Source organism: Lutra lutra, chromosome 3, assembly GCF_902655055.1.
Source record: "Lutra lutra chromosome 3, mLutLut1.2, whole genome shotgun sequence".
Lineage (NCBI taxonomy): Eukaryota > Metazoa > Chordata > Mammalia > Carnivora > Mustelidae > Lutra > Lutra lutra.
Genome location: NC_062280.1, coordinates 2,697,299 through 2,721,375, shown reverse-complemented (window position 1 = coordinate 2,721,375; position 24,077 = coordinate 2,697,299). Strand labels below are relative to the sequence as shown.

The 24,077-nt window shown below is 44.7% G+C and overlaps 3 protein-coding genes across 4 annotated transcripts in view; all 3 read right to left on the bottom strand.

Moving 5' to 3' along the window:
* ANKAR (ankyrin and armadillo repeat containing) overlaps positions 1-14,941 on the bottom strand; it is a 68,413-nt gene extending 53,472 nt beyond the window's left edge. For both annotated transcript variants that reach the window (XM_047720552.1, XM_047720553.1), the window contains exons 1-5: positions 11,883-14,941; positions 10,133-10,767; positions 6,070-6,507; positions 4,267-4,430; positions 3,537-3,640 (exon numbers count right to left, since the gene is read on the bottom strand). In XM_047720552.1, coding sequence (XP_047576508.1) covers positions 3,537-3,640; positions 4,267-4,430; positions 6,070-6,507; positions 10,133-10,733 — 1,307 coding nt within the window. In that variant the 5' untranslated portion in view covers positions 10,734-10,767; positions 11,883-14,941. The remainder of the gene's footprint in view (positions 1-3,536; positions 3,641-4,266; positions 4,431-6,069; positions 6,508-10,132; positions 10,768-11,882) is intronic.
* A 151-nt stretch (positions 14,942-15,092) lies between these two features.
* On the bottom strand, positions 15,093-20,141 carry ASNSD1 (asparagine synthetase domain containing 1). The gene is made up of 3 exons (XM_047720571.1): positions 18,675-20,141; positions 18,215-18,396; positions 15,093-15,463 (listed from the first exon to the last, which is right to left on the bottom strand). Exons 1-3 carry the CDS (start codon positions 20,139-20,141, stop codon positions 15,178-15,180), a joined length of 1,935 nt encoding a protein of 644 aa, XP_047576527.1. The 3' UTR covers positions 15,093-15,177.
* Positions 20,140-23,785, bottom strand: ASDURF (ASNSD1 upstream open reading frame). The gene is made up of 4 exons (XM_047720585.1): positions 23,604-23,785; positions 22,127-22,180; positions 20,833-20,908; positions 20,140-20,233 (listed from the first exon to the last, which is right to left on the bottom strand). Exons 1-4 carry the CDS (start codon positions 23,691-23,693, stop codon positions 20,154-20,156), a joined length of 300 nt encoding a protein of 99 aa, XP_047576541.1. The 5' UTR covers positions 23,694-23,785; the 3' UTR covers positions 20,140-20,153.
* Between the last annotated feature and the right edge of the window lie 292 nt (positions 23,786-24,077).

Genomic DNA, 24,077 nt, shown 5'->3' with positions numbered 1-24,077 from the left:
ACAAATCAAGCATGGAGAATCAGCAGGGGCCTATCCTACCCTAGAAACTGGAGAAGAAAGAGGTGGTGAAGGTGGCTATACCCTGAGATGGTCTCTACCACAGAATTTCGTGACCCGCCCTCCCCACCCAAGGGTGGATCCACAGCCTGCACTGGCCCAAAAAAAGATGACCTTGGAAGCACAGAGAGCCCACAAGGCCAGCGCCACAAGGGAGCCCTCGTCCAGGTCCTGCAGCGTGACATACCACTGCTCTTACTCAAACCTTCTGTGCCGTCACGGCTATGAGGGCGCCTCACCTTTACAATGACCGCATTCATACTCTTCCCTGGAAACCGGCACCCAGCTTCTGAGGAGTTTCCAGCACCACATTTCCCTGATATACCACTGCCATGTTCAACTGATTTCTGACCTGCTTCCTAATACCCACAACAGTGTCACAATGCTGGTCTGCTCTCCATACCGATAAAATAGGATGTTTTAGTACTGGTATAAATTAACCTTTTTGCTCTGGTCATCATCACCTTAATAATTCATGAATTCTTGTACTTTTATGGGTGGCCAAATCCTGAGTATCTGACTGTGGTCCCTACGTTTTGATTCTGGGATGGCAGGAGAACCCAACCTGAACCAAAACAGTCTAGGACTTAAATGTTTCCAGGCATGCCTGGAAGGCCAGTGGAACTGATCCTATTTTCTTAAGGGACCTGGGGTGTCCTAGGAGATCAACCACTCTGAGGAAAGAGAATATCAAACCACATGAGTTCAGTCCAGTAACAAGGCCCTTAAAAGCAAAGAGGGGAGATAAGATGGCATGTTTTCAATCGTTCATTCAGATTATTCTCTGGTCCAGCACCAACACAGAATGATCCCTACATCACAGAAAAGAACGACTGCAAGCAAAATGACCAAAAAAGATGTTTTTGCACCAAATTATTAGGGATTCAAGGCAGCACTTCATTGAAACCAAGAAAATTAGGAGAGAAATTCTCCTTCTTCAGTAGATGGGCCTCAACACGTCTCACAGCGGACGCCACTTTTCAGCACGCATGAGCAGCAGCCGGCCCCAGAGGTGACACGGACCTACAACCAGGAGCAACAGCGTCGCTCATGCTATAGCACCAGGGCTGAGTTGCCTTCATGGGCTGCTGAGCGTCAGGATCCCAGCAGCGGATCACTACGGAGAGCTCAGACGGGAATGAGGGGATCTCATAGCACCTGAGAGCTGAATGAGCATCTGGGATCTCTAGGAAAAACTATGTGGGGGACGCGATTCTGAAACTGAAGGTTCTCTAGTAACTGGTACGGGTACCAGGAAAATACTATTACTCCACTCGCCTGGGTCTGAGAAAGAAGCCCCTGCTGGTTTTGAAAGTCTGCAAATTCAAATCCAGCTAACTGCAGGTCACCAACCCTGGGGACCAGATGCTTGCATTAGTCAGAAGCTAGAGCTCATTCCGCCACGGCATCCCATTGCAACAGTGGTGAGACTGGTCCCCTCCAGTTCAGCGGCAGTCAGTATGCTTATGCCGACCAGGCTCCCTCACCCACAACCACCTCTACCAAGCACAGCTTTCATCTCCCCCGATGCCCTGCACTCCCAGGATCTTAGCGTCCAGCCAGACACTACACCTGAGGGAATCAAGTGTTATTCAGAGGGGCTTCTGGGATACTGTCCAGCTTCGCGAGGGTTGTACGTGCAGCCTATCAGCAGGTGCTGGGTCCCTGAGCGAGAGAGTTCCTCCTCCAGGGAGATGCACACCAGCTGCCGGTTCTAGAGGCGTGAGCTCTATTGCTCGATTCCCTCCAAAATCATGGCGGCCACCAGCCCCAGGGTCTTTGACTTCATCTCTAGCACCATGTGCACATTCAGGCAGAATTAATGGGGCGATCCACCTCTCATTGTTTATCCTGCTTCTCCCTCTGCCTTGTTTCTGGTACTTTCCTCACTGCCACGCATACTGACAGAAATTTATAATCGTTGTCTTTACTTCTTCACATCCCATGAACTCTCCCGACTTCACCCCTCGGCCCACTATGTCTAGCCTGTAACCAGAACTAGTTTCCTTCCCAAGTCATTGCTAAGCTCAGTGCTTTCTTCAATCTTAAGTTGACCTGACCTTTTCTTGAATTTGAGGCTTTCAACTATTTACATATTTTGAAAATTCTCCCCATTTGGCTTCCATGCTACCATGCTTTCCTGGCCCTCCTCCCTGCCTCTTTCCTGTGGGTCTCCTTGGCTCTCTCCCCTGCTTCTCTCCACCCCATTTAAAAGTGGCTGTTCTCCAGAGTTCTCGACTTGGTCCTGTTCTTTAAATCACTTCCATGCCTTAAAAAACAAGATGAAAAAACCTCTCCTATATGCTTTTAAATCTCAAGTCTCCACCTCCTAATGACAATGCCCCAGCTCTACCTTCCATATTTCCAAACTTCAGCATCCAAGATATGAAAATCCAAGAGCATAATACATAAAAGACCCTAGCAAAACTTAGAGAAACATCTAGCTTCAAAAGATGACAGGCAGGGGGCGCCTGGGTGGCTCAGTGGATTAAGCCGCTGCCTTCCGCTCAGGTCATGATCTCAGTGTCCTGGGATCGAGTCCCGCATCGGGCTCTCTGCTCAGCAGGGAGCCTGCTTCCTCCTCTCTCTCTGCCTGCCTCTCTGCCTGCTTGTGATCTCTCTCTGTCAAATAAATAAATAAAATCTTAAAAAAAAAAAAAAGATTTAAAAGATGACAGGCATAGGCGCACCTGGGAGGCTCAGTCATTAGGCGTCTGTCTTTGGCTCGGGTCATGGCCCTGGGGTCCTGGGACTGAGCCCCCATGAGGCTCACTGCTCAGTGGGCAGCCTGCTTCTCCCTCTCCTACTCTCCCTGCTGTGTTCCCTCTTGCTATGTCTCTCTCTGTCAAATAAATAAATAAAATCTTAAAAAAAAAAAAAAAAGATGACAGGCATAACAAGACCCAGCACAGGAAGAGGAGTTTAAATCCTATTCTCGGGGCACCTGGGTGGCTCAGTGGGTTTAGCCTCTGCCTTCGGCTCAGGTCATGATCCCAGGGTCCTGGGATTGAGCCCTGCATCGGGCTCTCTGCTCAGCAGGGAGCCTGCTTCCTCCTCTCTCTCTGCCCGACTCTCTGCCTACTTGTGATCTCTCTGTCAAATAAATAAATAAAATCTTAAAAAACAAAAAAAATAATAAAAATTTAAAAAAATAAATCCTATTCTCTGTGCTGAGTCCACTGCCCTTCCACGGACCCACATGATTTGATCCCCACCTCCATCCCCATGTAAATGCAGTGATAGTTTTAAGAACCAGTCCCCATCGCTAAGGGCTGTTATACAGAATGTACCAAAGAGCATGAAGTAATAAATACACTATTTAATATTTTGTTGAGTCTGGATTTCGTTCATGGAAGTTATTGTTCTAGCATCTCTGTGCTGAGGTATTAAGTTAGCCTTGGCATTTTGACACTTTCCTTGTTTTCTTCTAACTTTCAACAAGTTGTGGCTACTGTGAATGATTACCGAAAGTTCCTTACCTTTTTCCATTAAGTTCCATGACTGGTATTGAGTAATGTTCCTTGTATCCCGAATCTTCCACAAAGGCATTGGCAGCACAATCCCGTATTTTTTCTAAATTGTTCTAAAATATGAGTTCTGTTACTAAAATATATCTTTAAACAAGTCTAAACAATTATGGTTTCTTTTAAATAAAATTTTATACTTGTAAATGTTAATTTTTTTAATATAATATCCCACCAGACCTTAATGATGACTGCATGTATCCAATTCCTACTTCAGGAGTGAGGAAAAAAATACAAAAGATAATGTAAAGAAGGTAGAAAAGCAATGATAATTCAAATATTATTTTTATATGAAACTCTAGATTAAATTATTGTTCCTCTAGAAGACTCTTTTCTAATACTAACCTTTGAGGAAAATGGAAGAATATGTAGTGAATGTTGAGGATTTTTACTATACTCTGATTATTTTAGGGCACATATGGTCCATTAGAGGCCTACAAATTCTGTAAGGATAGGTGTACCTCGCTTATTTATCGTGTCATCTCTGATACCTAACATACCTTGGATATAGCTTGCACTTAAATTCATGTATGTTACATGATATATGAAAAGATTCGTGAGTTAGGCAGATAGTCATTTGGAGACTGGCCTAGTGCCGGTACCAACAGAGACTCTTTGTTGATGGAGAATAAGATAAAGGAGTTGTGAAATGACAAACTGTTTCAGAAACAATAATAATTAAAACCTTAAAATCTTCCAAAGCATTCTCAATTGAAGGTGTGCTGATATCAAATTCAACTCCTCCATGAACATGAAAGTATTGATCCTCTTTGTAGTGAAAATGCTGACATTTAAAATCTCGTCCATAAATAAACGGAGGCAATTCTCGCTCTGTCTTGACCTTGTCATCTCCAAAAATGAAAACAAACTTTAATTTAAAAAGTGAAAACAGCATATATATAATCACATTTTGAAGACGCTGGGATCATGACCTGAGCCAAAGGCAGAGGCTTAACCCACTGAGCCACCCAGGTGTCCCAAAGATCTAGATTCTAATTTACGTAAACCAAGTGGGAAAAAAATCCACATTAAATGAATATCTTGGCAATTTTAGTCTTTAAAATCATTGCCTTAGTATATATTTAAAACATGAAAATATATTTATATCATACATTTTGGGCATTTTCTATAGTTTCATTTGTAAAGACATTTCAAGAGAACAGCCAAAACATTATTCTACTTACTGATTTCTACGTGTGAGTTTAAGACTTATATATTACCTCCAATTGTCAGAAAAGATTTGAAACTATGTCTCAGAGAATCTTGGGCTAAGTAAAAAACAAAACAAAACAAAACAAAACAAAAACTTAACCTGAGCTGGCTCAGGTAAAAAGAGACATTAAAAAGAAATAGGTAAGTATCTCTCCCGGACAAAAATAACCAGCTCACCTTTTTGGAAGTCATAAAACCACATATACAACATTTATTTTACAAAAATAATTTTCTAAAACTCCAGTAATGACTAGGTTTGTCCAGGATTTTGATTTAGAAGCAGAATATGGTTTCATCAATGTAAAGCACACAATGTATTTTGAGAAATGTAAACGGCACAGAAAAGTTCAAGGAATAAATATAACATCCGAATATCACCACTTGGAACTATTAACATTGAGTCATATTTGCTTCCAAAAATCTAAGTAATAAAACATTACAGTTATAGCTAATATTCTCTTTAATCAAGGGCTTCTTGATTCCATACGCACTGCCCTCCTACCTCCACCCCAGGATAAGAATGGTCATGAACCCATTTTTAAGTAGTTCATGGATAAGGGTAATAATTTTCACCATTTGAATGCTCATGATACAAATTTTCATTAAATGACCTGCAAAATTTCTACTGAAAACTTGCCACCTGTAGAAAGCCCACCATAATAAGCCTACATGTTTGGGCACCAATGAAAATATATAAATTGTGTACTCATCTGGGTGCAGGGAACAGTTTGCACTACGTGTCAGAGTCAATGCAAGTATGGTCCTATTTCAGTTCTCCAGTCTCTTACATCGGTTTGTTTGTGTATAACAGTTTTAAAATATGTTTTTGTCTCTTTTTCAGAAATGTAACACCATTCATGATCCTTTACTGCTCCATAATAATTTCAGAATCAATTTATAAACTTCCATGAAAAACATGAGACGGATTTTAATAGAAGTGCCTTGAATTTATAGGTTTATAGATCAGATATGATACAGTCAGAGCATATCATATGTCCCATAATGAACACGCATATTTCCCTATTCTTCTCAGAATTTAAGTCTCCTAATAGGCCTTATAATTGGTATAAATATATACCAAGCACTACGTACATATGGCAAATATTTTTAACTACCTTGGAGACATTGAATTTTGTTTTATTTTGTTTCCTAATAGGCTACAGCAAGGTTATATGCCTGGACACACCTACTATGAGCAGAGTTGAATTTAAATATAATATATATATGTGCATATATATGTAATTATTTTATATTTGATTTTTATTGATACGCTTACCTGAAAAAGGCGGAAGCAGACTACTTAAATATGGAACTTTCATCTTCTTTTTTAAACTCAATAAAAATGGAGTCAGAAAACATATTAACTTTAGGTATCCTATCCCTCTTCTGATTTCTTTTTTCTTCTCAAAGTGTTTTTGAATAATCTTTTTCTGGAGATACAATCTTTGCTGTAGCCTCTGGTAGGTACAAATATCAAGATAGTCCTGAGTACATTTTATAGCGTTTGTAAGCCAATAGGCTGCTTCAAATATAAAAACATTCTCATACTGCTGAACTTGTGTGGTACTGAACGTTAATTTCAGCATAATGCTTTCAGCATATTTCATAAAAACAGCTTTTTCTTCAGGGCTATTGGGATCGTACGTGGGATCCTCATTCATGTCTTCGTCATAGATCCCATCGAAGTCTGGGTCCTTCGTGATGTCAGTCAGGCCTTGACAGCAAAAAAAAAAAAAAAAAAAAAAAAAATAGTGAAACATCCTACTTGGCTTCTGGATAAATAGAGGAGATTGAACACTGGGTTTCATCTGGAAATCCTACTACAGTGACAATAAAGGAATAATGAGATGCCAAGAAATTTGTTAAAGATGAAAAGCAAGTGGATGAGTGGGAATTAAGCAGAGTAAAGAAAGACGGAAGCTTGTAGATTGGGGATAGATTTCCATTCCCTTTGGACGCATGAAACCCAATACCATGGATACAATGTCTCATATTTAATCACGGTAACTATGGAAGAACAAAAAAATGTGATCTCTCTTTAAGCAGGGATTCAACTTTTCACTTGGCTAAAAGTATAATCTGCGGTTTCAAGCCTTCTATTACATCTTTCTTGTTTTTGCTGATATCAGAAGCTAAACATACACAATAGAGAACTTTCTCGCTAACTGGGATGAAACAAATAAGAATTTAAACTTGATTTTACTCTATTATAAGTGACACATTTCCTGTTACATTTTCTTCCTATTTATGATGAAATTAAGCACATCCTTGTTGTCAAATTGTCTTTTTAAGGACAGGTACACTTATAATGCTACCCTTAATCTAAGCTTGAGAAAACTGCATGGAATCATAAAATATGTCTTGGTAGGAAATGTGGAGTCTAACATTTGTGCCTTAAAAGTGCAAACGATACCTCCATGTGCCTCCCTTTCTCTTTCCTTTTTGTCCTTCCTCAAAGGTATTAAAAGAAAAACAGACGATAAAAGCCAGAATATACTTGGATTTTTAAATGGCAACTATGATTCACTTCCCTCTTGCAAAGGTTAAATTAAGAAATTATAAAGAAATTGAAGCATTCCCGAAAAGTACTAAAGTATTTCTAAAAAGAAGATCCGAGCGTGAGCGCGCGCACCTGCTGACGCCGCGCGCTCGGGGGCCGGGGCGGCCGCGGGGCAGCAGCGCAGCTGTCGCCGGCCGAGCACGAAGGCCCGGGACCCGGACGCACGTGGACCTTCCGGCCCGCAGGTCCCGGAGTCGGGTTACCGCCGCTCCCGCCCCCAAGGACAGCAGGGGAAGGAGGAGGGGGTGGGAGCGTGGAACCTGCGGGGGCGGGTCCCCGTGTGAGAATTACCAAAAAGGGGGGGAGGGGCAGGAAAGGTCGGCTCCCGGCCGGATTAGGGCGCAGCGAGCCCCCGACCGCCTCCCCCGCAGGGCTGGAGCCGCCGAGCGGAAAACCGCGCGGGGAGGGTCTGCGCGCGGGAGACCCCAAGCTCCTGCCCCGCCTTGGCCGGGCTCCTCCTCGGTCCAGGCCGGACGCCGCGGGACGGATGGACCAAAGCGGAAAGACGGCAGGTGCGGCCTCTGGGGAGATGCTCCCCGCGAGCGGACAAGGCTCCGGCCCGACCCCCGCAGCGCGACGCCTGGACAGCCCGGAGCGACCCGGAGCTTGTGTGGCCACGAGAACCGGGAGGACGAGGAAGGGGCACGAGGAAAGGCGGGGTAGGGGTGGGGAGGGGAGGGGAGGGGAGGGCGGGGCGGGGCAGAGCGGCGCGGGGCGGAGCGCGGGGAAGGACTCCGGAGAGCCCGACTGCGAAAGGTAGCGGAGAGCATCAGTTCCCATAGAAACGGGGTGGGGCGGAGAGGGACGTCGCCAGCGGAGATGCACCTGCTGCTCCCGGACGTTCGACGGTACCGCGGGGAGCTGCGGACTGAGCCGGAGCCCGACCTGATGTCTTACGTGACGCAGTTCATGGCACAAAGAATGTGAAGGTATTAAAGAAAGGACATGTGGGGGCGCCTGGGTGGCTCAGTGGGTTAAGCCTCTCCCTTCGGCTCAGGTCATGATCTCAGGGTCCTGGAATCGAGCCCCGCATCGGGCTCCCTGCTTGGTGGGGAGCCTGCTTCCCCCTCTCTCTCTGCCTGCCTCTCTGCCTGCTTGTGATGTCTGTCTCTGTCACATAAATAAGTAAGCAAAATAAAAAAAAATTTAAAAAGAAAGGAAATGTGATCACAACATGTTATGCAAATCGTATGTACAAAGTCATAAGAAAGTAAAAAATGAGAAAGGATTTAATTTAAAAAACTGGTTATAACTAAATTTGGAGGATGAAGAAGGGGAGACACACGATTCCATTGTATCGCCCTCTACGTTAATTTCTTTTAGTCTCGCCTCCTACCCTGCTTTTGCTCCCGAACTCCGTTCTTTCTGTGCCCGATGCCTGTCTTTATCTGAAGGTCCAGAAACACTCCCAAAGCAAACACCCTGAAAGGTGCTTTTTTTCGTTCGCGGTTAATGGAACTATTTATCTCTCAGTGCCTCAAACTAGAAACCCAAGAGTCTCTTCAGTTCCTTTCCCCGCACACTCTGTTGTTATTAACACTTAATTTCCACGGGCACTGAACGTTTACGTTGTGCCATCCACAGTGTGAGGTGCTGGGGGATCTGAAGAAGAAAAAGACATACTTTTCTGTGCTCTTGAAGAGGAGCTTAAGGGCTAATAAGGGAGACAGAGGAAATCGGTAATTTCAATACAAAATGACAGAGGGTGTGTAAAAGAGAAGAGGCTGTGTCTGATCCAAGCCTTGAGAAATGAAGAGCTATAACCTGGGGAGGAGTGCGGAAGAGTGAGGTGAGGTGTCGGGGAGAAGACCGTGGCAGATAAAGGACAGGGGATGAGGAGAGGCATAAGGAAAAACAACAAAAACCATTCCATTTTACCTGTCGTGCTATGAAATGAGAATATATATACACAATATATGTATATATAGTATATATATTTGTATTAATAAACACATACATTTATTTGTATTTTAACTAAAAGTTATCCCCTCCACATTTTTCTATCGCAAGAATATGTTTCCCTTCTATCCTCTCATCCCACAAACCTAATGTAATAAAGAATCCAAGAATTACTCAGATAAGAAACCCTCCATAATTAAAATCCCCTACAGAAAACTAGATAATATGACCAGATTTTGATACGCTCTGTTCTCTACAGCTGCTACGACTGTTTTTTGAGTGGTGTTCGCTGATGGTTTTGTAAATTGCAAATCAGAGAGGTAAATGAGGTTTAACACGGCCAGACTGATTCTTAGCCGTCTGCCCTCCTAGAGAGCTGGCCTCCTGCTGAGTCCCTTGGGAATCCACGTTAGCACAGTGTTTAAGGCAATGATGTGGTCAGTTGCTGGGGAGTGCTCCAGGATTTAGTGGTAACTGTTGTGAATATACAGGCTTTAGAGAAATATGGCCCTAAGAAGGAAGGAACTTAAAAATTAGGTGAACCAAGAACAAATACTCATTAAGCCAAATGCTACTAAAACACCAAAGCCTAGATCACTGATGCACATCTCTCCTTAACCTCAATTCTCCTAACATTCGTTTTTGAGGTTTATAAAATGGCGACGTAGATGACTATCCACTCTGACAGTCATTTTGTTTCCAAGTTTGGAGATTTTTCTCATGCACTTTAATTCTACTCTTGGCTCTATTACTGATTCTCCTACTTGGGCTCTACAAGACAAAAGGTATAAACTGAAAACTCCAACTGAGACAAAGATAAATAACGTTTAAATTAAAAAGATGGCTTCTAATAAAAATAAAGCATGTTAGATTCTCTTACCTGCAGAACTAAACTCTGCAAAAATATCTTTTTGGGTTTGAGGCTTCCCGTCTGGATCAATGTCCATGATAGTACGCCACAGTTCAGAGAATCTGGCTCGTTTTTCTTTGGGCATGTATATCCCGTGCCACAATGCTTTCAGCATGTAGTCAATATTGATCAGAATTTGCCCAATTCTGGTATCATAATAAGCGGGTGGTAATTGACAAGAGGAACTCTGATCGTAATTAGCTTCTAAACTGATTGAGGGAATTTGATGTAAGCAATAAATTCCAACAGCCAACTCCCTTATGATTTGATGGACTTCCCTATAGTCTAAGAGGGCAGTCGGGTCCACAGGAGTCAGCAGGATGGCCGTGGAGAAACCCACATTATTCATTTGGGTCATAATTCCACACGGGAGGTCGAGCGGAGAGCGGACGTCGTCTTTGGTGGACAGCCAGCTGACCAGCGCCGTGGTCAGCAACTCCTGCCCTTCACTCCGGTCGTACTTCTCAAAAAAAGCAGAAGCGTTTCTCTGTACCACCAAGTTTTCCAGGTAGGTTTCTTCATCTTGAATTTGGTCGAATCTAGGTAAGCCTTTTTTGGGCAGTCTTAACATTTCTTATTAATTGTAGGTGGCCTTTCTGAAGTTCCTGTAATGAAAGAAAGGAAAAGACAGGCCGTGAAATCTGTCATGCTAACGAAGTTGGATTTCTCAGATCCATCTGTACCTTTGTCTTTATTAGGTTGCTTTATGGTCAACCATGGTCGTTTTCAATCTTTTTTTTAACATGTAACACTTTAAACAATTGAAGTGTAATTGTCATAAACATTAGTTTGAGGTCTACAACACAGTGATTCAATATTTGTATATATTTTTAAATGATCACCACAGAAGTCCAGCTAACATTATCAACATGCATAGTTACAAAATCTTTTATGATACCTACATTTTTAAGAATTTGCTCTCTCAGCAACTTTTCAAAAGGCAGTGCAGTATTATTAACTATAGTTGCCACACTATACATTACATCCTCATGACTTCTTTTCTTTATAACTGGAGGTCTACACTTTTGACTCCCTTCCAGCTTCACCAAACCCCCAACCCCCTCCGGCAACCACCAATCTGTTCCCTGTATTTATGAGCTTGTGTGTTTTTAAAAATTCTACATATAAGCCTTTTTGTATATTTTTATTTTGTTTTAAGTTTTTTTTTTTAAAGCAAGAGAATAAAGACCTGCTTAAAAGGAAAGACAGGAAGAGCCTATTTAACTTTCTGTTTCTATGTCACTAACTGCCTTTCTGTTCTTGGACTAAGAATGACCATAACCACTGTTTTTTGAGCATCTACTACTTGCCCAGCTCTTTATACATAATATTTTAGTTATCTCATTTAATTGGCCCCTCTCTTATTGTGCTTCTCAACATCACCCTGCAGCAGAACCACCTAGAGCTTATTGAAACACAGGTGGACCCTGCTTAGAGTTTCTGATCCGGTCGGTTGGGTTGAGCGGGGTAATTTGCATTTCTGAAAAGTCAGCGATGATGCTGATGCTGCTGGTTCGGAGGGGACACTTGGAGAGTCCAAGCCTCCGAGAGAGGCACTAGTCTCCCCGCTGTGTAGACGCAGACATGAAGACCAGGAAGGTTATGGAAAGTGCCTAGGGTTTCACATCTAAAGAATCAGAACCAACCCAGGTCTGGCCCAAGGCCTACGCCCATAGGGACACGAGAGAGGGGACAGGACAAGGGAAGGGAAGAAACCTACTTTGGAATGATTGTTTTCTTGTCCAGGAGAAGGAAGCTGCGTCCACTCTGGTCCCCAGAATATTCACGGCGACCGGGTTCAGTGGTCTAGTCTCCTGGACCGGCCTCTCACATTCAGGATCCCCGCGTGGGCGAGGGGGGCCGTGGCAGGTGAGATCTGAGAGGGCCTCTTTTGCGGCGGTCGCCTGGGGAGGCTCCTCCGGGAACCCTCCGCCTCCGGCCAGGGCCCACGCGTGGAAGCCCTGGGGCCTCGCGAGGACGGCCCGGCGCGCCACAGGGGCCGCCCCTCGGCGCCCGCGGGCAGTGCTTCGGGCACTCGGCGCTGCTGAATTGTCCGGGCCACGTGTCCCTGCCCCTGCCGCCTGTAGAACTCAGCCCAGCTTCCCGCTCCCACGCCCGCGCTCCCCCATCACTTCTCACCTCCACGGAAACCCAGAACCAGAGTGGCAGAGGTGAAGGCGCCGGGCTCCGAAGGAATCGCGGGTTGGAATCGCACCCGCATCCCCACCCTTCCACGCGGCAAGGGGTTCTGGGACGCCTATTATGAGCCAGGCACTGGCCCCGGGGCTTGGAGACCCCGGAGGGCCGGACACACACAAGCTCCGGGAGCTTCCAGTCACATGGATAACATTTAAACAGGGTGACGAATGGGAGATGTCATGACAGCCCATGAAGGAAACCTAACGAGACCCCGGGCCGGGAAAGGCTGCTGGGGGAGGTGGTATTTTTAAACTGGGCCGGAAAGATGGACGAGAGCTGTGCGAGCAGAGTCGGAGAAGCAGACGCCGGGGGATGGGGAACAGCAGGTGCTGAAGAACCGGGCTGAGAAGGTCGTTGCACTTTCTGAGAAACCGAACAAAGCCTTGCTTCAAGAACGACAGAGACAGTGGGCACAAAATTAGGCCCTAATCACCCAGGTCGCCGAGTTAATGATTTTGAACTTTAAAGATTTAGGCCATGTTGGTGTCAGCAGATGCGAGGTACAGCTCCAGTATGCGGCAGTGGAGATGCGCGGTCGTGGGTGGCCTGGAGAAACAATGAGGTGGTAACGGACTGGGAGGTGGTGGTGACCCCAAAAAAGTGGCTCTCCAGATGACACCCAAATTTCTATCCAGAGAAATGGGGAATCGGGGCAAGATGAGTTCAGCTGTGGACATGTTGACCTTGACATATGTGTGAGAGAACCAAGGAGAGATGCCGTACTTCGACTGTACAAGTCGGGTTCGGGCTAGGAACGGCAGGCTGGGGTAGATGCACACCTCTGGGCAGGCTCAGCGTGGGTGAAACCAAGGGAGTGGCTGAAATCACCAAGGGGGAGAATTGGGAAGTTCGGAACCCAGGACGGAAACCTGAGAATTTTACTGTCTAAAGTTCAGGTGGAGAGGACGGAGTCAGTGAGGAACAAAAGGGCCGGCAGTCAGGAAGGCAGGAGGAGAACCAAGATCCGGCACAGAAGCGCTTCGTGAGTAAGGGAATGCCCAGCCTCACTGCTGCTGCTAGGTCGAGGCGGACAGCTTAAACTCTTCCACTGAGCGTACCAACATGTACGTTTTAGTGACGGTTTGGGGGCAGCATTTCTTAGTCCGACCAGGTCATGATTGTAGGTGCTGTGGGGGTAGCGCTAGATACTATTGCTGTTCCAGGGCAGGGATGTAAAGACATCATCGCTTCTGTAACAGATTTGGGTCTTTGCACTTATGAACGACATATATAAATTCTTCTACTGACATGTTTTTTGCTCAGGTACCAGATGGTTTGTTCTAAGTGTTTCAAATCTTGGAAAAACTAAGGACTAACACAGAACTTCATCCCAGGGTTTATGGAATTAAGTCCTAAGAGGTTCTGAAGGATTAGGCTCTCCGGGAACACAACAGAACAGCAAACCCGCACACACAGCATTCTGCTAGAGATGACCTGGCAATTCCCTAGAAGTTCAGCTGGGTTGATCCACGCAGAGCTGCAGAAGCAGTGCCAGCCACACGGTTATCAGTGTCTCAGTGGTAGATGTTTTAGTGTTGAACTCTATGGTTACTTCATTATATTCAAACTAGGCTGCTGGGCAAAGCTGTTAGTTTATTCCTGATAGGAACGATGTCAATTTGGTGCTCAGGATCACACAGACACTTGAAGTTGTCTGCCCTCAGGTAGAGGGATTGAAAGCTATTAAGGTTAGTATCTAAATATGGTTTTTCCCAGGGGATAAATTCAGGGCATGTGGAAGTCTCTGACAGGCCTCTGTTTGTCAGTATCCTAAAACTGCTTTCCCACCAAGATGAAAAGAATCAAAGCGTGTCCAGATCCAGGAAGGATGTCAGCTCTAATTGGGGATGGACCCATGACCTTGGTATGGTGGTCGTAGCTCATGCAGGTGGATGTCAGGCTGGAACGGAGATGACATGGTGGAGATGGTGAGTGTGGATGGGAGGCTTGAGGTGACAAGCAGAGGAAGATACAGAACCACATATGTGCATTTGAAGTTGGGTAGACCAGAACACCTTAAATGATGGTAGGAAGGATCCTACAGAGAAGAGGCTGAAGATACTGGAGAGATGAGCATAAGGGTCCTCTAAGGCAAGAAGGGTTGGGATACGGAGAACAGATGGCCACACAGCCATCCAATGGGTGGGTGGACACATCTCCCTTTCTAATAACCAGAAGGGAGAAAAGGATGGGTGTACCTACAAGGTAAGGTAGAAGTTCTGGTGTTGGCGAGTGGAGGCATTTCCTGTCCCGATGACTCTGATTCTCTGTGAAAAGCTCAGGTCATGAGCTGAGAATGAGGCCAAGAGAGGGAGGCTAGAGATTTGGGGGACTGGAGAACGCTAAAAATCATCAGAAGTTCTGAGTGGGAAAATCAGCTGCCTAAAGAGATGTAACAGAACCAGTGTTGCCCAGGAGTGCGAACCTCAAGCAAATTGTTCGGCCTTTCTAAACCTTAGTTTTCTCATCTGTCAAAGAGCCCTGTTTAACCAGGCCCCTGACAACAACAAATTGGGTTATTTCTGGGTGTAGCTACCAAGAAAAGAGTTGGTAAAAGCTGCTTTCTTTTAATGTTGCCCGTGGGACGTTACCATGTAAGAGCTCAGTGTGATGTTAGTGTCACAGCTTCAAACATCCAAGTTGTTCAAGTATTCTTTTTCTTCAGTGTCAATCTGACTCAGTTGGTTATATTAAGTTATAGCTAAGTAAAAATTCATGTAATGAACCTTCATACCATTGCATTATTTAATAAAAGGGCAGCAGAGTGTTTTCTTTTTACATAATCATCATTCAGTAAATGTTAACATGCTGAAGGATTATGCTTTCATCTCCTTTTCACTAGAAAGGTTTTCTAAGGAAACGACTTGGAGTCTTTCACATTTATCAGATGCCTTTTCATGATTCTTTTCCATTTTTGCAATTCTTGATCCGAACTGCATGGCCCGCTTTGGCAGGAGAGCACAGGTTGTTAAGCCAAGTTCCACTGCTGCAAGGCGCAAAATTAGTTTTTCACCAATTCCACGGGGCAAAGTCAAGTCTGCCTTTTCCCACACCGGTAGGGAATTTAGAAAGGAGACAACATTTTCATCCAGAAAAGGAAATCTAAAATAAACAGACAAATAGAACCATAAATATAATCCCATAAGTATTAAAAAAAGTTATGATTTTTCTTTTACGTTTTATTCAACGTTAAAATTTATAGCATCAAATTAATTTTAAGATTTTATTTATTTATTTGACAGACAGAGATCACAAATAGGCAGAGAGGCAGGCAGACAGAGAGGGGGAAGCAGGCTCCCTGCTGAGCAGAGAGCCCGATGTGGGGCTCGATCCCAGGACCCTGGGATCATGACCTGAGCCAAAGGCAGAGGCTTTAACCCACTGAGCCACCCAGGAGCCCCAACATCAAATTAATTTTTGATGGCACTGTTTTTCTCAATTAAAAATATTCTGGTTATTTACACAATTTTACGGCTAAAACTTAATCACATTAACAAATATTTCATGTGACTAATTTTAATACATAGGCTACAAAATAAATTCTGCCTCAAAAAATAAATTAGGCCTATGGTAAGAAATAATCTCAAACTGTTTCACAAGGTTTCTTTGGGGATGCCTTGAAAATAAGTAGTCTTTTCTTTTTTCTTTTAAGATTTCATTTATTTATTTGAGAGAGAGCCTGAGCAGGGATGGGGGGGCATGGGGGGTGCTGGGACAAGAACAAGCAGGCTCCCTGCTAAGCAGGAAACCTGATGCAGGACTGGATCCCAGGACTCTGGGATCATGATCTGAGCTGAAGGCAGAGGCTTAACCGACTGAGCCACCCAGGTGTCCCACAAGTACAGTCTTGACTCAATTACTCAATCTGTGTGCTCTCTATCACGTCAAAAGAAAACTAACTTTAGAGGTATGAAATCAATATAGAAGGGCTCTATAATCCTGAACTTGTGAAACATTTACTTAGGGTAAAATTTTATGGCATCAAAATGATTTAGGGGCGCCTGGGTCGCTCAGTTGAGCGTCTGACTCTTGGTTTCAGCACAGGTCACGACCTCCCAGTCAGGGATAGAGCCCTGAGTCTGGCTCTGTGCTCCTCAGGGAGTCTGCTTTCCCTCTCCCTCCACCTTTCCCCTGTTCGCACTCCTGCACACACTCTTTCCCTGAAATAAATAAATCTTAAAATAAAATTGGGGTGCCTGGGTAACACAGTTGGTTAAGTGTCTGATTCTTGGTTTTGGCTCAGGATGATCGCGTGGTTGGTTGGGGGACTGAGCCCCTTGGGAGGCTCCAAGCTTAGCAGGGAGTCTGCTTGAGGATTCCCTCTCCCTCTGCCTCTCCCCTGCTCATGCTCTCTCTCTGAAATAAATAAATCTTCTAAAAAATTGTTTGATTGCATGAATGCCCTTTAAATGGAGACAAATGGTGTAACAGAACGAAATATTAGATTGAAAAAAAAAAAAAACCTGCCTCTTGGTTTCCCTAGCTTCCTATAAAATTCTCATTTTTGTTTAAAATACTTTGAAACTCTCCCTCTAATTCTTTAAATGCAATACTGTTATATTAGTGTTTCTGTTTTATTGTATCTTATTCTAGCTTACACAGAGAGACCGGAAAGGGTAAAGGCACTTGTTACATGGAATATTTTATAAAAGTGAATCAACTGCAAAAACATCTCTCTCTATAAGATAATCTAATTGATCACTGTTAATATATATGCCAAGATACATAATTAATGAATTATTTAGATCCAGCCACTATCATATTTGTTAAAGCACAAGTCTGTATTCGTTGTTTCAAACTTTCTTCATATGAGGGTATCATATGGGGCCTTTAGAATTAAATTTTACTAAATAGAATAAATTCTTTTCTATGACCTATCTGAAATAAAGACTGAATTTGTCTCTCTCTCAAATACATACACCCTTCAAAAGAAAAACATTTTATAGTTTTTATATTACGGTAATATGTATAAATTATGTATGTATATTATATATGTAGAGTCGATATATACAGAATTTACACATTTTCTATATATACTGAAAAGCTGAAGTAGTGTGAAGAGTGAAGTGTTAGAGTGTTGTACTATGATGTTCCAGTTCTCACAAAGCTTACTGGACTCTCTGTTCTCATATGCTTACACACTTGTAATAAACTACCACCTAATTAACCTACTTGAACAAACTTCTGCTTTTTGTAACTCAACAATACCTCTTTCTTTATCCTTAATCATTTATTAAAGTTGTCTTCAAGCATTTGTTTACTTCCTGCCATCAGACATTCATTGGAAGTAAAAATAAATCCCTGAATTAAAAAAAGAATATACATATGAAAGTGCCCCAATGTCTCTGACACTTTCAGGGAATCTGCACCGTCCGACCAGACTGAGTCCGACGCGAGGTGGGTGTGGATTTCTACACACAGAATGTCCCTGGCAACAAAGCCCGGTGCCCTCACGCTGGAGGGGAAAGCGTGGGAATAGGGCCTATGCTCTTACTGGGATGAAAGCAAACATTTGAAACAAAACCCAACCCTTTAAAAATACCCTCTCTAGCATTTCATTACCTCAGTTTTACAGTCTTTCCCACGTAACATGGAAAACAATCACGTCATTGTATTATCTTTGAAAATGACCAAAAAGACATTTCTTAAGACAATGAGTGCTGGAAAACAACTGCTCCCCGACAGCTCCCCAGCTTTCCCTCTGATGGACAGTGTTTGTGACAGAGGCCGAGACATTATTGTTTCTACTGCAATTCGTGTGAACAGTCTCCAAAGAGAAGGAACGTGAATATCTTCTCTTACAGTCTAGTGTTTCTACAGAACTACCCACAGCACGCACATGAGCAGAATTACCTTGCTTCTTTTCCGTGATCACCAATAACTCTGTCATCACGACCAAGGTTTCTAGAAGATATTCGTCCCAGTTCCATCTCAATTTCCTTAATTAATCCTTCCATTCCGTGTGTCTGAAAGCGGACACGATGGCGAGAATAACCCGCAAGCTGCTCATCAGCACCAATTCCAGAAAGAACCACCTGTGATGGTTTAAGGAAAGCCATACTCCCAATATGAGATAAAGGAAATAACTAAAATAAAAGCAAAGCTTTAAAAGTTATCTTAAACATATTTTCTGACAAAAACAAGGGAAGTCATAAAATAGTCAAATATGCCCAATTTTTAAAAAGTCTTACACATAGCACTGTTGATTAAATGCAATTAAGATATGCTATGTTCTTGCCACCATGTTAGTAGCTTCAGAGGGTCCAAATCAGGTCTCGGAAATTCCGAGTCCAGTGTGCCTGCCGTCCCATACCTTTGCACTGCTCTGATAGGATCCCACGTCGCCGTGGGCCACTAACCAACCAGCTCCTCTCGCAGCAAACCAGACTGCGCAGCCAATGCTGTCATCCAACACTGTATCCAAGGGCTGAACCAAGTGGCGTATTCGAGCTCTTCTTAATTCTTGTAGTTCCTCCAGAGAAACATTAATTTCAATGAAATTCCAAATCCGGGAAGGGTTAGCGGCTTGTAGCTCCTTTAGTCCCGCTCTTCCTGTGACGCGATCTGGCACACCGAATCGTCTATCAGCGCCCCTGTCCCCGCTGCCAGCGGCATTATCTCCAGAGGATTCTTCGGAAGGTGTTTCATAATGACTTTTCTGGTTTTTCCTCTTTTGGTTAAAACCCGCTAATACGGTCTTCTCTTTAGTCTCAAAAGCCACGTTAAGAAGATCAATGGGTTCATCCAGGGGTACGTGGAGGTCCGCGAGGGCTGCAAGAACCATGGAATCGACACCCCCTGAAAACAGGACCGCGACGTTTGCTCTCCTGGCACCCGTTTCCAAAGCCGCACTGGGGGTCAGGTTTGCATCCCTGGGTAAGCACGAGACACGTCTCTGCACCGCCAGACTCAGGACCTCGAGGAACTGCTGAACGACTTCCTTCATGTGTCCGTCAGTAAGAAACATCTGAAGCGTTTCCCTCGTAGGAGGGACACTGGCGACGGTTCCGCGAGAGATCTCAAGGGGAGCTTGCCGCAACGTCCTATTTAAAGGAACAACAGGTTCCTTCAGATGTAGTCCGGCTTCATTTGCTACCACTGATACAAATGTTGGCAAGTCTGCTGAAACCTGAATTAGGCTATTAACACACTCCTTGATAACATTCTCCCCAGAAACAGATTGCCAAGGGTACAATTTTAAAACCACAGATTTGGAAATGGAAGCAGACTTGAGATCAATTCCGAAAATTCCAGATGCTGGAACTTCTTGCCACTGACCGGCCACTCCGGATGTCTGTGGGCCAACTGAAGAGAGGCAGAAACTCCTGTCCAAATTACTAAAATGCCAAAGCAGGCTACGGCGACCAAAAAAGTCTCTACCAAACCATAGATAATGACTAGACGCTTGGTAATATATAAAAGACCAAGGACCTTGGACTTCTGAGAAGAGTGACAAAATATCAGATTCATTCTTACAGGAGGAAAGGTAATTAAACATTATTTGAGTATCATTCTCTTCAGCTTCAATCTTTATGCCACTGAAGACTTCTCCATTCCACAGGAAAACATCGCCCCTTTCACCTTCCACAGGTTGGGCAGTTAAAACACCTCTTAAGTGAAGGACATGCCCAGAAAACACACACTGGTAGCTAACACTGGACTTTAACAACTGTTTACTACTACTGGGTCCCCGTCGGCTAAGATTATACAGTAAATTCTCTTTCAAGTCTTTGCTGAAATGCTCAACAGAAAAGCTCACAGAACAACAAATGCCACACATTGTTATGTGAAATCAAGTTGACTCTTTCTTGATTTTGGTCTTCTCAGAGTTTTCTAATTCTTGGTATTCTTTTTTCAGTTCATCCAGTATATCTGTGGGGGAGGGGAGAAGAAATATTAAGTAAAATGAAAATTCTCAGACCTTTCCCTAGTAATTCATAGAGCAACAATTACCAAGATCAAACCACTAGAGTACAGGCACTGCATTCAAAAGGCTTCTAATGACAGATGTCTATCTTTTAGGAAAATAACTTCTGTTTATTAAATGCTTATTTTGGCCCAGGTACTGGGCTATATAAATTTTATCTATTCCTTCTTGTTTAAATCCCAAAAAACTTTGGAGGCTCAAAGTAATTCACTCCAAGTTACAAAGGGAGAAAGTGGCAGAGCAGTTTTCATACCTAGATCTGCCAAAAAAAATCTAAAGGAGACATTAATAATTATGGCTTTCTAACACATCTTATATATTTTTATTTTATTTTTTTACTGTAGACTTCCATCTTTGGAAGGCTAACTTAAAGAAAAACCAGACCACAGCATTAATTTCATCTAACATACTGCCATCCAATCTTCAGATATATATTTGAGCATTCAGATGTAGACAGCATAATTTAGGCACTATCATGAGTTTCTACAGAAAACTCTGAAAAGGCTTTTCATGCATTTCTATATAATATACCAAAAAAACTTACTTTTGCTTTCAGAAAGCATTTCTGTTCGGTCTGCAAGAAAGAATATGTTGCTGTTCTGTTGCTGCCTATATACTTTCTGCAAAACATAATTTAGACTAGTATCAGGATTGGATCTAAAAAGTATGTCAAAACTCTGAACACTTTTATTGCATATTCTTGAACTTCAGTAACATATATTCAGAACAATACCTTAGTAAATATAGGTAAATAAAAGTCATCCATTATTTTACCACCTAGAAACTGCTACCATTAACACTGAGCTGAAATGTTTTTTTCTCTGCATATATCAAACTATCAGTTTCCTTGAACAAAAAGGCTCTTATTATAAACAGATTTATTATTTGCTTTTATCAATGAACAATATAGTGGGAATACTTTTCCTTATCAATAAGTATTCTTTTACAACATTACTGTATGGGTATAACACTATAGTTTATCCCATAAGTCCTCAAGTTTTAGACCTTTAAGACATTACCAACTTTATAAATCAATGTTGCAATGAAGTTTTTGTAACTAAATCTTTGTTCACTCAATTACTATAAATGGAACTGGGTCAAAGTGCTACAAAGTTTTAAGGTTTTGATACATTCTGCCAACTTGTCCTCTAGAAAGTTTGTATCAGTTGTGACTTAAATTCTAAAATTCCAAAAGGAACAATACCAGAAACGTTAAACAACCTGTTAGTTATCAAAGGCTTTAAAGGGCTCAAAATAATTTCTTCCTGAACTTTAAAATGTAATTTCTGACAGTATAACTATACATAAAGCAGTAGCTTGCTTGTTTATGAATACATTAATGCACATGACATTAAATAACCATGTTAAATATATGGAAGACTTGTGTAAAATAATTTCAGGTAGGGGGAGGCAATTTATCCTTTTTGTTTTTTCAACAATTATCCATAGTCACTTAAAGGCATGGTTTCCTTTCTTAATATATTTAAAAGTTATTCACTTCAAAAGAAAACACCAAATTCAAGTATAAGTCAATGCCATTAGTGATTACAGATCCAAGATACCACTGTATAATTAGTATCGTTTGGTTCAAAGGTACTGCAAGTTTCATATGATGGGAAGACAACATTATCAACTATTATCAACACAGACATCCACATACGTGTATAAAATCTTGGGCACTTTACACTTCAGCAATGTAAATAAAAAAAGATTCTGAGATCTTGCAAAATTTAATGCAAATATAAATCTTACATATAATTCTTTTTACTTTAGTGTATAGTTAAAAAGATATAACCAAACCTTCCCACTTACAATTCAGAATTATCCTCATAACTCACCCTGTTCTTCTTCAGGTTAGAAAGTTCATCCACGACAATTTTTTGTTCTTTAATCTATTGAAATAAAGAAAAACTTCTTAAATCAGAGGCTAGCAAAGTGTGCTCAACTGAGGGCCTTTTAAACTTGGAGAGATGGGACAAGGGGCTCTAATTCGCCGGTCGGGCAAATGGGCAGTCTGCAAACACACGGATTCTTTTTGAACAGCAGCGTGTGGGCCGCAGCCGGGGAAAGCTGGGAGAGGAAACCGTGACTACACTTGACAGGTGTTCGAGAGCCCCCTGAGCCCAGACTGGGGGTTTGGTGAGGGTCACCAGCACTCATGCAAGGGCCCCAGTTACTCAACAAAGTCTGTGCTTTTTGTTTAAAACAGACAATACGCATCAAAAGTCGTATCCGTTTTCAAAGACTTCTTTCAAGTCACGCTTTTGCTTTTTTAAAAAAGTAGCACGTGTCATGGCCTAGCAATGGTTTTCGTGATTTATGTATAAAGAGCGGAGCCATGTGCTGAGCTCGAGTAGGTCGTGCAAACGCCCTCCATGGGGCCACGAGGCCGATCGCTTTCCGTCTCGGCTTTGCTCCTGCTGTCTCCGAGGCAGAACCGGGCCGGCCCCGCGGCGGCCGCGTCTTCCCAGCAGGACCGGGCCCGCGGCGCGACCACGTGCGAGCAACAGTCCCCACGCTCTCCCGTAGCGGCGGGTCTGCGATCCGGTACGCCCCGCGCCCGTCGGAGACCCTCGTCCGTCGGCAGAAACGCTCGTTCCGGCGGGGGCTGGGCGGCTGCTGCGCTCGGAGGCGGAGTCCCCGCGGGCGTGACCGTCCCCGCGGCGGGCGCACTGACCGGCCACTGAACTCCGGACGAACCCGTGTGGGCGCCTTCGGACCCGCGTCGGACAGACCCGTCCCCGTGAGCCGGCGAGCGCGCTCGTCCCTTTAACGAGGGGACGACCCCGAGGGGTCCGGGCTTGGCGGACCGGTCGCTGCCGGGACCGGGCCGGGCCGAACCGCACCGCAGGCCGCTCGCAGCCGAAAGGCGGTCGCACGGCGGTGCCCAGCGCGTGCCGGAGCGTCTGTCTGCGGGCGGCCGCGCACCCGCACCCGGGCCTCCCCGCCCCTCCGCAGGCAGCCCGCGACCGAGCGCGGCAGGACCCGCGCGGGCGAGGCGGGGCGCGGGCGGCGGCAGGCGGGGCGCGTGCGGGGCCCGACGGCGCGCGGACTGACGGGCTCGTCGACGGCGCTTCACACACGGACCCGACGGGTCTTGGCGACCGACACAGGCCGGGGTGCGAGGTCACGGGTCGGGTGCGGGGCGCTGCCAGCGGCTCGGAAAGCGCAGAGCAAAGACCCAGGCACGCCTCGGTGCCCGCGCCGCCCGCGTCTAACCGGGCCGAACCTCACGGTCTCCGCTTAACGCGCCGCCGAACGCGACGACTGAGGGGCGAGCGGCGGGGCCGAGCGGCCGGTCCGGGCCTCACTCACCCTGCTGCCGAGGTCGTCCTTGCGCAGCGCCGAGGCGTCCGCAGAGCGCAGCCCCGCGCCGTCCTCGGGCCGCCACCCGCCGCTGGGCATCTCCACCGCGCGGGGAACGCGAGCCTCCCGGCCCGCACCGGCGCCCGCTCCCGCTAGGCCTTGGCCTCCGCGCGTGCGCACTCCCGAGGCCCCGCCCTCCCTCTCTCTGTCCCATCAGTCTCAGCGGGAGCGGCTGCGCAATCCGAAGGAGCGTGCCCGAGTTGTGCGCGTGCGCACAGATGCTCGGGGAGCGCGTGATCCCGGGTGTGCGATTCGAGAGATTTCCGAAGGGTCCCCTAGTGGAGCCAACGCAGAAACGCTCCTGCGGCCTCCGCACGTCCGGGAACCCAGTAGACTGTGCGTCACGTGCGCCCTCCAGTGGTAAGCGGGAAGAATGGAAGCGGGGCGGAAAGTACCGCGGTGATCTGGGCAAGGAAGGATGCA

Excerpts from the sequence above, each read along its gene's own strand:
- ASNSD1 (XM_047720571.1), bottom strand. The coding sequence starts at position 20,141 with ATGTGTGGCATTTGTTGTTCTGTGAGCTTTTCTGTTGAGCATTTCAGC. Across the intron at positions 18,397-18,674 it reads CCTATCAGAGCAGTGCAAAG|GTGGTTCTTTCTGGAATTGG; the intron begins GTATGGGACGGC and ends AAACCATCACAG. Across the intron at positions 15,464-18,214 it reads GATCACGGAAAAGAAGCAAG|ATTTCCTTTTCTGGATGAAA; the intron begins GTAATTCTGCTC and ends TGTTTATTTTAG.
- ASDURF (XM_047720585.1), bottom strand. The coding sequence starts at position 23,693 with ATGCCCAGCGGCGGGTGGCGGCCCGAGGACGGCGCGGGGCTGCGCTCT. Across the intron at positions 20,909-22,126 it reads CTAACCTGAAGAAGAACAGG|AAAGTATATAGGCAGCAACA; the intron begins GTGAGTTATGAG and ends TATGTTTTGCAG. Across the intron at positions 20,234-20,832 it reads AATGCTTTCTGAAAGCAAAA|ATATACTGGATGAACTGAAA; the intron begins GTAAGTTTTTTT and ends CCTCCCCCACAG.